Source organism: Nomascus leucogenys, chromosome 3, assembly GCF_006542625.1.
Source record: "Nomascus leucogenys isolate Asia chromosome 3, Asia_NLE_v1, whole genome shotgun sequence".
In the NCBI taxonomy this organism is placed as follows: Eukaryota; Metazoa; Chordata; class Mammalia; order Primates; family Hylobatidae; genus Nomascus; species Nomascus leucogenys.
In genome coordinates, this window is record NC_044383.1 from 143,183,134 (window position 1) to 143,195,702 (window position 12,569).

The 12,569-nt window shown below is 42.4% G+C and overlaps 1 protein-coding gene across 8 annotated transcripts in view; it reads left to right on the forward strand.

Moving 5' to 3' along the window:
• ARID1B (AT-rich interaction domain 1B) overlaps positions 1–12,569 on the forward strand; it is a 430,820-nt gene that overhangs the window by 392,571 nt on the left and 25,680 nt on the right. For 5 of the 8 annotated variants that reach the window (XM_030809883.1, XM_030809885.1, XM_030809888.1 and 2 more), the window contains 4 exons: positions 875–984; positions 1,706–1,864; positions 7,820–8,029; positions 11,053–11,257. In XM_030809883.1, coding sequence (XP_030665743.1) covers positions 875–984; positions 1,706–1,864; positions 7,820–8,029; positions 11,053–11,257 — 684 coding nt within the window. The remainder of the gene's footprint in view (positions 1–874; positions 985–1,705; positions 1,865–7,819; positions 8,030–11,052; positions 11,258–12,569) is intronic. The other 3 variants (XM_030809886.1, XM_030809889.1, XM_030809890.1) reach the window with 1 other exon arrangement.

Sequence of the window (12,569 nt, forward strand, 5' to 3'; positions counted from 1 at the left end):
ACTCTAGCCTTGTTCTTCCACTAAAAAGAAATCTAAACCCATATTTTTAACCTGAAAATGTCTACTGGTATCTGCAATGAATGTGTAGAAATCAGTTGTTCTATGGTGAACCTTTGATGCTAAAGCCTAGATAGAATTGATTGGATTTCTGAGCCTAGGGCTAGAAAAAGTGGTGTTGCCTCTGGAGCTGCTGTGGGCCTCTGACCTGGGCATTGAGCTGCTATAAGGGTTGATGACCACAGGCTCTCGGACAGACTAAAAGGATCCCAGCACAATTGCAAAGTAATCAGAAATCCTTTCCTTCAAAAATGTGTTTTTAATTATATTGTTTTTGAAGCCATCTGCTGTGATTGTCTTCCCTTATTGTTGACTAGACCACATGCAATAGATAAGGTTTTCAAAAGAAACACTGTGAAATGTCAAATAATTTTGCAAACTATAGATTATTTGCACTTATGAAATTAAGAAGGCGCTAAATCCTCTAGTACCTAGGTAAAAAATATGCACACCCAGCATTTGCCTCCAACTCCTGATTAGTAATTTAAACATTTGCCTTATTTCCACTTGTTGCCTACTCTTTTAAAGGTATAATAATTTTGAAAAAATAATATTGATGTAAGTTGACCTTCAGTGGTGTGGGTCTTAAGCACACGGAATGACTGCCCTTTTTTTTAGATAAAAAAGGATTTTGCCAGAATGTGGTGCTGTTTGCATTTCAGAAATTAATATGCTCCCCATTACAATTTCTTTTTTCTTTTCTTCCTTCAAGGGAAATGCGAGGGCCTCCTGCTTCACTCTGTAACTTGTGTTGGCAGGAGTACAGTCTGACGAATCACACGTATAATCCTAAACTCTTTCTCCTGTTTTCGATTAGCATCTATGGGTCTTGCAGATATGATGTCTCCTGGTGAATCCAAACTGCCCCTGCCTCTCAAAGCAGATGGCAAAGAAGAAGGCACTCCACAGCCCGAGAGCAAGTCAAAGGTACTTCCTTCCGCCTCTGCACGCGGCGTGGGGTCTGCCTAGCAAAAAGCTGCCATGTCGTTCTCTCTTCACTGGTGTTGGCCGACACTTTTTTTTTTCATTTGGTCTCCTCTGCATGCCTTCATTTTGTGCAACATGTTTGTAGTCTTCTTTTCTTTCCCCAGCCCCTTCATGGTGTGGATCTGAAAGTTACTAGTTCTTATGGCATTAACTCACGGTTGGGGGAGAGGGGTGGAGGGACAAGACCCACCTAAGAAAAATGCTTCGGGGTGGGGAGAAGTAGGGGTCCTGCCTGGTTTCGGTACTTGCAGCCATTTTCTCTGCCTTCAGTTTATAGCTTCCTGTTTTGGCCGCCTCAGCAACAACAACATACTTAATATTTTGCTTTCCTGCCTTATTTGATAAATAAGGTGAACAGCTTTTTTTTTTCTTTCTTTCATAAGGGGTAACCCATGCTTAGCATTCCATGTAAGCTTGAAGTAAGCATGGTGGCGTACTGGCCTTCTCCAGCATCCAGCAGACTTACCCAATTATACTAATTAAGAATGTTGTTTTAATACCTTTATGTGTGGTTTTGTGTGTTTGTTTGTACATGTCTTTATATATATATATAAAATATATATAAAAAAATTAGTTTGTTAAAGTGGATGTACTTTTCGTTATTTTAAATAAAGTTTGCCCTACCTTTGTCATTTTTTTTTTTTTTATTCCTCTACCACAGGATAGCTACAGCTCTCAGGGTATTTCTCAGCCCCCAACCCCAGGCAACCTGCCAGTCCCTTCCCCAATGTCCCCCAGCTCTGCTAGCATCTCCTCATTTCATGGAGATGAAAGTGATAGCATTAGCAGCCCAGGCTGGCCAAAGACTCCATCAAGCCCTGTAAGTGGCTCTGGTTTTTTTTTGTTTTTTTTTGTTTTTTGTTTTTTTGGGGTTTTTTGATAATTAATTAATTCTACTTGAATGCTTGCTTGTTTATTTGTTTTATAAGACTTTTTCTTCATTATCCATGAAAGGGTTTTCTTTATAAATAATCATATTAGTGACAAAATGAATAAAGTTTGCGTGCATCAAAGAAGTTGATTTCTGGTAATGAAAAAGCTGTTATAAAGAAGCACCTCTATACAAAGCATGCGAGTGTGTTAACTGGGTCCAAACTCCTTCACACAGTGACTTTTTAAAAATGTCTGATCCATTATGCACTTACAGAAGATTCTTCAAATGCTAATGCATTCTCCATTTATATGGGAACTAATAGCAGCCATTGACTGAATAAGTTTGGCCCCTGACCTGTATTTTGCATGTTCTATCTATTTCAAAACTGCCTACCTGAAAGAAGTAAATACTCAGTCTGGTTATGGTTTAGTGTAACATCAGCCCTGCTTTATTTTCAACCCATTTGTCTGAAATTAATAACGTAGAAATGTTAGTATGTGAATGAATTTTTAGTTTAATAATGTGTACCTATGTTAGAATCAGTTGAGATAGAACAATTGTATTCTGCACAAGACTGCTGATAATCTTGAAATTAAGTGTTGATTTCTGTATGATATATAAATTATAACAAAAATGTCATGGATGTATCAGGGAATTTTGTAAGCCTCAATGTTCTTCTGACCCTAGAAGTGGGCCTTTAGTTTCCTACTGAAGAAATTCTGTACCATTAGAGAAAAAAAAAAAAAAGTAATGGTGCTGTAGCAACCTTTATTTTACATTCATATAAAGAATCAAAAGATCTTAAAAAAAACATGCAATTACTTGCCAAGAAGGCTTAATTAACATGCTCATTTCTGTAAGACGATGTATTGATGAGCACGGCTCAGGAAGGCAAGTTGGAGGCAAGAAGACCTTAGCTGTGCAGAATCTGGCAATCTAGTCAAAACCCCAAAAGGAGGCTGCTATTAATTATCCATTCACTGGTTTAAACAGATAGAGCCTGAAGGCTTGAAGAGTTGGTTGTTCTAGTAAATGTTTGTAAAATTCACACGCAGCTCTAGGATAACCAGCATTTTCCCTTTCAGAGGAAGAAAGGGCGATATTCGCTCTTTTCTTCTCTGTAGCTATGTTTCGATTTTGCAGCACCCGTGATGAAAGAGAAAGCGCTTCTAGGATGGGTATAGCAGACAGTGCGCTTCTAGGAGGGGTGCATCCGAACTCGCAGGAAGGGACGCAACTCCTGCATTTTGATGTCTTTGTGTTATTTGCTTTGAGTCTCAGAAGGCAGCCAACATTGTGTTTTTCCCTCATAGTCTATCCTGGTTTTTTGTTTTGTTTTCTTTTTTTAACAGGAAAAGCATTCCTGAATCAGTATGCTCTCAAGTTAACAGGTAGAATTCAGATAACTTCTCAAAAGTATTTGTGTGTTGGCCCAGAGGGAGAATTTCAGAGGTTAAAAACAATAATCTTTAAAACTTAAGATAATAATTAAGGGCTGGGTGCGGTGGCTCACGCCTGTAATCCCAGCACTTTGGGAGGACGAGGCGAGTGGATCACCTGAGGTCAGGAGTTCAAGACCAGCCTGGCCAACATGGTGAAACCCCCGTCTCTACTAAGAATACAAAAATGATCCAGGCGTGGTGGTGGGCGCCTGTTATCCCAGCTACTTGGGAGGCTGAGGCAGGAGAATCACTTGAACCCGAGAGGCGGAGTTGCAGTGAGCCGAGATCACGCAACTGCACTCCAGCCTGGACGACAGAGTGAGACTCCGTCTCAAAAAAAAAAAAAAGATAATAATTAAGAATAAGCACTTATTAAAAACAAAGACTAACAATAGACCATATTATATTGTTTAAAACTTTTCATCTTGCTAATTTCATTGATTTATAAAGAAGGCTTGAAATAGTCAACAATATTTTAATTCACTAGTTAAGATTATCTCCATCTACTGTAGGAGACTTTATCAAAATCTGACTTTCTCCTTTAATGTAAAACAATAGCAAACTGAATTATAAACTTTGTTTTATGATTATAATTAAACTTGAAATTGTATTTTTTGTCAATATTTCCATATACATGATCTCTTCCTGTACTATAAATAGTTTTAAGAATTTGCAAGCAAACTTCTGGCTCCTGTAGTAGATAGGAACAAGAGAGGCTGAAGTTCACAGTAGTGGAAAATGTCAGACTATTGCTCTGTGTTGAGAAAACAGCCACTTTTTTGAATGAGATGCTAATTCAAAAAGGCGAGCAAAAGAGAGTATAATGAAGAACCTAACATTATCTCTGCTATCAAATCACTGCAAATACGTGCAACCCCGGAATAGTTAGCTGCTCTTTCTGAGATGCCACTTCAATTTGGACTTAAAATTGCTCTTAATAGTGTCCTTAATAAAGCCTCTCTAACAGCAGGTCTGGAAAAGGCAAAATGATGAAGATGCTCTGTGCTTTGACAGTGTACTGTGGACCAACATTGTTTTGTTACAAAACATTCTAAAATAAAAATAAACATTTGTCCATACACATACACATACACATATTACCAGGCATATGGTAAAGACTGCTGAAATGTAAATCTGCCTAAAAGACTTGAGGAAAATGTACTTATAGGCTTAATTAAAGTATATGCAAGGAAAACATTTGTGGCACCATAATAATGTCTTGCTGTAATTTTACAGCAATTTCCATTCCTTTTTCTTGCCTCCACAAAGTTTCACAGCAGTAGGATACAATTTTTACAACACTGAAGCAGTGCTAGGTAGGCCTTAGTGACTGGGAAAAGTGAACCCGTCTTTCCGAAGGGTGAGTTTGTTTGCCCACTGGCAGTGGGAGGAGTTTAAATGAAGACCTTTATCCAAAGCCAGTGTCTATGAACAAGGACAGTATGTTCAGAGCCTGGTCAGTAATGAGAGTGATAACGTACATACTCTTTAATCACTAAGTCTTTAATTGCCCTCTGTTCAGACACCAAATATTGGCTGTGGTCATTGTCTGCCCAGTATGCAAACTTTAAGCTGGGGTGGAGGTGTTGAGTGCTGGCAGCGGGCGCAACCTCTTGCTCAGCCTTCAGCCTTACTAGACTGTGCCCACGTTCACTCCGCACCTTGCTCAGTGAAATCCTGTTTATAGGATATTTGAATCAGCTGTTAATTCCTGTTAGCATGTTGCCAATCTTTTCACACCCTTTTCGTCCATTGGAGTAATCACTCATGGAAAAAACAATGCTATCACAGCCCTCCAGCATGCAGAGCACCGCGCTCAGTGTTGGTGATCAGCATCCACACAAACCCTCCCTTGCGGAACTTAGAATCGAGTCGGGAAAGGGGGTGTCAGACAGATAGTTGCGTGCAAAACGTACAGTTTTACGCAGTGTGTGACATCGTGCTGCAGAGGAAAAGTCAAGCGTGTGGCGGTGGTGGAACTAAGGCCCTGGTTTAGCTTAGTGAGCCAACCTCGGGAGGCCTCTTCGGGATTTATCACGTAAACTGAGGCCTGACCGTGTCAGTTCCCTGCAGATGCAGTTTCCTACATTATGGTGCCATAAAAATGCTTTTTAGAAGATCTAAGAATTGTGAAAAATAGAACTATTCTATTAGAAAATATCTTCATTTAATTTTTCCAGTGTTATGGCAACAAATTGAGATAGGCACAAGTTAATTAAACTGAAGTTTATTTAACCGAGGAGAGAAAAGTTAATATATAGTCAAACTGTGTCCATTATTATCTCAGGCCTATTCCAGCTTGTAAGAATCCAGTCCCTTCAGAAGCAAGAACAAGCATTTCTGTGCCCCGTTGCTCCGTTTGCGATTCTATTCATCCAGAACCACTCCCCCGTTTCAGTTTAGAGAGGACCAAACCAGGAACAGCAGATGGATCTTACAAACAGGATATTGGTTGAGCTCATTGGAGCAGTTTTAAATTGAAATGATTGCTTTTATTTGTCTTATCTTTAAACTGAATCTCAAACTTTTACCTCAGTTTTTTACAAATAAAATGCAAGAGGGAAGTTGCTTTAACGTTAACTGATTATAGATTATAATGCCTTTTTCTTCATGTTCTTATTTCAAATTTTCACTTTTGAAAAACACTGGACCCATTTTTTTTAAGTGTAACTCCCCAAAGAAAAAAAAACTCTACACCAAAATTTAGAAACCTCTTAATAATAACTGTCCTGTCAATAAAAAGGGAAACTCCATACTAGAATTTAGAAACTTGTTTTTAATAACTGTCCCATTAATGGCGGCAGAGCTTCTGAGGTGCTGCTCAGATGAGAATCTTGTGTATGGTGTGTTAGGGCAGCCTCTTTTCCTGGTCAAGTAGGCCTTGGGTATAAGAATGTGAAAAATAAGCTTTAAAAACTTATTTGGATATATAGTTTCTATATTCCAAGTGTACATATGGGTTTATAGACATATATATATTCACACATATATGAATATGTATACATATATATTTTTAAGCTCTTATCTAAAGTAGTTTTTAAGTGATGTGAAGTTTAACCTCAGCATCAAAGTATATCCTAAAATACAAAACAACTATTTTTTATCATTCTACATTTTTTATTTACATCAACTGTATCACCCATTACATATTTGATAAAGATGTTATGCCTCAGTAATTCTGAAGCTGAAGGCTTAAAATCTCAACCCAATGACTCTGGAGAATCACGTGTTAGTTAAAGGGAAAGCGGCGGCCTCACGTGCTGCATAAGTTTCATCCTCAGGCATCCTTTCTGAGGGACCTACTTTTACTGGAGATCATTCTGCTAAATAAGGTAACATCTAGCCTCAATGGCAGTCATGTTATTTAACCCCCCAAACTTTCAGAAATATGTTTAAAATTATGTTAAGCTAAATAAAGAAAAAAGGAAAAAAACTTAAGAATTCTGTCTATAATAATTTCTCTATATTGCAAATAATAACCTAGGTATGCATAATAAATGAAGTAAATTATTATTCCAAGAAATCTTTATTGAGAACTGAGAAAAGATTTTGTACAATAACCCATTGCAAATATTTACAATATTTTTACAAATATAGAGATATAAATAAGAAAGGGAAGAGAGACAGTTGGCCCGCCTAGGGCTTAAAGTGTTACCTGTCCAGATTATGTAATCCACGGAGTAGGCTTCAGGTGTTCAGAAACGGCAACTCTTGATATTTTAGTGTCAGGTAAAAGCAGGTACATAGAAACCCAAGAACTAGAGTATCAATATAAAACACACAAGCATATAAATACAGGGGCATAAAAATAAATGTATATGTTTATCCATAAATCCCAAAGCTTTGGTTGACCCTTAGTTTATCTTAAAAAAAAAAAAAGAAAAAAAAAAAACGAGCTTACAGCCCACACCACTGGTTCCCGTGACTGGAAACCTACCTTATATTTTTCAGTAAGCACTATGTGGTTGCTTATCCTTCAGATGCTGTAGCGTTTTAACGAAGACACCCTTTAGCCATTCTTGTTTTGACAAGGAAAAGTAGGAGTCCATTTAATGTTTTGGGCTCTATAATATCACATGTAAAAATTTTAATTCACTATGATCATTCCATGAGCTAGAACCCTTTTATTTTTAAAAATAACATGAGGTGTCACTGGAATTTTGCCTTCTGGGATTCAACGCTTATATCCAAAAGGGGCTTTGTTCTTTTTTGTTTTTGTTTTTAAGTGTATAAAAGGGGGAGTTTGGGCCTTTTATTTAAAGTAAAAGTAAATTCCTAACTAAGAAAATGTATAGTTTGTGCCTGAACTAGTAGCCTTCATTCCTAATTGTTGTGTGATAGCAGTAGTTTTTAATCTCTTCTCTTCTCGTATTTGTTAGCTCATTACTTTTTTCTCACCTTCTTCCCTCTCCCTCTACCCACCCATGCCCCACCTCCACATGCTGCTTCTGGGTACTAGAAGTCCAGCTCCTCCACCACTACTGGGGAGAAGATCACGAAGGTGTACGAGCTGGGGAATGAGCCAGAGAGAAAGCTCTGGGTCGACCGATACCTCACCTTCATGGAGGAGAGAGGCTCTCCTGTCTCGAGTTTGCCTGCTGTGGGCAAGAAGCCCCTGGACCTGTTCCGACTCTACGTCTGCGTCAAAGAGATTGGGGGTTTGGCCCAGGTAAGAACGAGTGAGGGAGGGGGTGAAAAAGGAAGCATTGTGGTTAAGTTCTTACAGTGGCGTTCTTTGAATGTGTGGACTCATTTTTTTTCTCACAAAGGAAAAGCTAAGCCTGTGTGAAAGTCGCCTTCCTGCAGCCCGTGTCTGTGTGCTGTCAGGGAGCACCGGGGGACCCCAGCTCTGCCACCAACTCGCAGTGTGACCTCAGCAGGTCATGTTCTTGGACCTCAGTTTCGTCATGTATACAGCGGGCCAGACTAGATTTTCCTGTAGGTTTCCTTACAGCTCCAGAATTCTCTGGAATCTGCCAGTAGTTTATAGTAAATACTCAGAAATGTTTTACAAATGACTGAATTAATTATCTGTGTCAGATATAAGTCACATTTACTGCTTCCCTCTATCCAGAACAGGTTAGCAAGAAAATTAAGTGATACTTGTCAAACCATGCCCACAATAACTGGACAGTTAGAAGGGTCATTGCTGTGACCTCCAGCGGGCTAGGCCTGAGGTGTGACAGGGCAGCTGCCTGGGGTGCAGATTTAAGGAGCTCTCCACTGTGTGCTTGCTTGACTCTCGGAGTGAGTGCGTCCTGAAGTCTCATACCCCAGGCACCGGCCTTCCTCACTGTAGCCCTCACTCATCAGGAGTCTAGTTGTAGGACCACGCCCTGTCATAGGAACAGGGAAAAGGTACTCACTGTGTAACCTTTGTCTTTCTAAATACATGAGTCACCAGCCCCAAAGCATAGATGAGAAAACTCCTGTGTAACAAAATCAAGTACAGGACGGGGTACAGTGGCTTACACCTGTAATCCCAGCACTTTGGGAAGCCAAGGCAAGAGGATCACTTGAGGCCAGGAGTTGCAGACTAGCCTGGGGAACCCAGTAAGACTTTTTCTCCATTAAAAACTGCAAAACTTAGCCAGGTGTGGTGATGCATACCTATAGTCCTAGCTGTTCAGGAGGCTGAGGTGGGAGGATCGCTTGAGCCCAGGAGTTCAAGGTTACAGTAAGCTCTGATCACACTACTGTACTCCAGCCTGGGTGACAGAGCAAGACCCTGTCTCAATAAAAAATAATATATTTTTTTAAAAAATAGAATAATGCTGTAGCCCAGGGACACTCACCGGGTAGGTGGTGGGGCCAGGTCTGTCTGACTCCAGACACATACTCTTCCCATTTGCCGCTGGTTCTGGAGTCCAGCTATGCATTAGAATGGCCTGGGCAGCTTTTCAAAGCTGTCAGTGCCTGGGCTACCACCCGACATCAATGAAATGAAACCTTCTGTGCCCAAGGTAATCTAACAGGCAGTCAGAATCAGGCACCCTGCGCCCCACCAAGGTGACGGGGGTCACTAACTATCCAAGGGCAAGTCATCTGCCCTGCAGGTGTCACTGAGGGCCTACCATGGTCTCAGTGCTGCATCTCAGGGGAGAAACGGGAGGCCTTCTTTGTGCTTAGCCTTCCCACTAGGTGCCTAATCCATTCCATGGGGGAACTGAGACCTATGACAGAAAGAATTAGAGCTTGCCCAAGACGCTGCATAACCAGCTGCTAAGTCGTGAGTGATGGCCAGCAAAGAGAATGATTGAGACACTCCTCTTTCTGACCTGGACTCCCTGACCTTTCCCCTCTGCACCTGGGCTCCTTTGCCTTCTGCCCCTGGACTCCCCTGACCTTTCTCCCCTGCACCTAGCCTCTTCTGACATGGATTTTTTAGAATCACCAAGACTGCTCAAACGATTAGATTTTATCAGCCAGCACAGAGTAGATAGTGTCTGGCTACTTCCTTAGCGTGACTGTGTCCACAGTGTATATAACCAGGCCGGGTCTGTCACGAGACTCTGCGGGCTTGTAATGAGGGTTGCTGGAATGTAGCTGGGTTGCATCTTTGTCTCCACCCCATCATGCTCTCTACCTCATGGGCATCAGATGTGGTTGGGAGCAGGTGCTGCCACCACACAAAGCTCAGCTCCCAGCCTTCCTTCTTAGGTCACACTGAGCAGCGCCCAGCTTGCCATTTCTGAAGTAATCTGAAGACCCACGGTTTGCAGCCCTGCATTAAGTGCCAGAAGAGGGTGGTGGGCATCTCCGGGAGCATCCACAATGTATTTTGCACCACCGAGTACTAAGTAAATGGACATAAGAGCCGTGTGAGAAAGTTTGAATCCAGAAATTTAACATTTCATTAAAAGCCACTGTCCCCTTACTCCCTCCCTTGCCACACAACGCAGGAGACGTCAAAAGGGAAAACCTTCCCCAAGTTATTTGCAGATCCTCATGTTTCATTCATATGTTTAACCTTTCATAACCTGTTCCCAAGTGAGAATCAAAAGGTTAAAATAATGCCTCAGATCTTGACGTCACATTTCAGGAGTTCTTTCTTTCTCCTCCTTTTGCGACTGTGTTGTCTCCAGCCCTTTAAGCCTCCTTGAGTAAGAGCACCATACAGGAAGGTGTGCACCTGCCCCATCAGCAGGGCTGGTGGTCAGTGGCATCGCATCATGCTTTTTAAGTTGGGGGCCGCTGGTCCAGGGGCTCATTCACGTTCGCACGAGGTGCTGCTTTTGCTTTTGCCTGACACCCCAAGCAGTCTTGGGGTGAGGGGACGGGTACGGCCCAGAATCACAGGCCCACTTCTGAGGGCTTGCAGCTGCTGGAATGAGCACTTTCACATCAGTGCCCAAAAACCTAAATTGCAAAATAGTGCCGTTGTTGCTTTTTAAATGTTTTGAGATGCCCTTTTTCCTTAATTGGAGGTGGGGTGGGATGAGCGTGAGGCGTTGGGAGACGCGGCGGGCAGAAGGACCTCCGAGCAGTGCTTTTTCTGTTGCCATCAGCAGGTTCCCTAATGGTTTTATAACTGTAAATGCTGCCTATGCACTCCTGAGTGGGAGTAATGAGCATTAGTTAAAAGAGGCAAATGAAGAAAAGTCAACCAAGACATTAAGTGCTTTTTTTGTCTCCTGGCTTTAAACAAGCCACTTTGCTGCAAACCAATGATCCTGCCGTGTTTTTCGCTAGGTTAATAAAAACAAGAAGTGGCGTGAGCTGGCAACCAACCTAAACGTTGGCACCTCAAGCAGTGCAGCGAGCTCCCTGAAAAAGCAGTATATTCAGTACCTGTTTGCCTTCGAGTGCAAGATCGAACGCGGGGAGGAGCCCCCGCCGGAAGTCTTCAGCACCGGGGACACCAAAAAGCAGCCCAAGCTCCAGCCGCCATCTCCTGGTAAGTGGCGGCGCTGCAGTCACTGGCCCAGGAAAACCCAGGCGCCTGGCCTGGGAGGTTCCGGGAAGGTCGTTTCACAGTCAGGCCAACAGAGAACTCGGGACCTTTGAGAGGCGGGGGTTCCTGTGTCGTTTTGTTTATTTAATTGGACACCCATTGGCAGTGTTAAGGGACGAGAGAATTAAATCTGGGATATGGCCATTTCTGATTGACACTTGGAAGGCACCCCTTCTTTTGCTTTACCTTAATCAAAACAGGCTTTTGAATTCTGAGCCATATACGTGTATTCCTTATGCAAGTATTCAAAAAGATTCCATCTACCTCTACACAAAATAAAGGTCCCCAGTGGCTGGTTTGAATACTTATGCACTTCTAGGAAATGCCACCCTGCAGGTTTGACAGCTCAAGCTTGCCCGCCCTCTGTCAGAAGCCCTCAGATCTGAATGTTGGTAAAATGAAGCCTGGGCTTCGTTTCTAATGTCCCCTGCCCAGCAAGTTCTCACTTCTAGGGAGTTTAGCAAGCTGTCATGGTAAGGATCCACACGGCCTTGTTTTGGAAACAGGTGGTCTTTTGCAGCCTTGTCCTGGAGTCAGGGGTCTTAGGAATGGGTGCAGCACCCGCCACCAACATGCTCGCAGGCCAAGCCACATCAGTGACGCCTGCCGGCTCCCTTCCCTCTCCTCCCCACTGACAGAGACCCTCCCATTCCTTTCAGCTCCCTGCCAGCCTTCGTTCTCCCCTTTGGCTTTCAAATTTGAAATGACGAAATCCTGCATTCTGATAAATGCAATAGTAGACGGGGGAAGAAATCGGCACCTTAGTGCTGGATGGTGACCTCACTCCAGTAGATCTGACCATTCTCTTATCTGTGTCTGGCTCCCAGTCAACGACCTTCAGCACATAGCCTCACTGTTCCTGGTCCCTGTCTACGAGATGTGGCTGCACCCACCGCTCCTGTCCACAGCCTGTTCTGAGCGTGGCTGGCAGCCCATGTTTCCTGAGCACTTCCAGTGTGCCGGGCCCGTTTCTAAGTGCTCTCGTTTCACCTTCACATCAGCCCTGTGACATTGATACTATTTTAAAATCCATGAGAAAATGAAGGTCTCGTGGAATCTAAGTACTTGCCCAAAGCCGACTAGCTGGGGAGTAGAAGGTCTTATCTGGGGCATCTGGTGCTAGAGTATACACGATACCCACCACACACCTCTGCCTGTATTGAAAATACCTTTGTAACATGTGAAATGTTTACACGTAGAAGCCAGAGAAAGAGGTCATTTCACTTTTAATGATTTCCTCTAGCTGCTGTCTGGA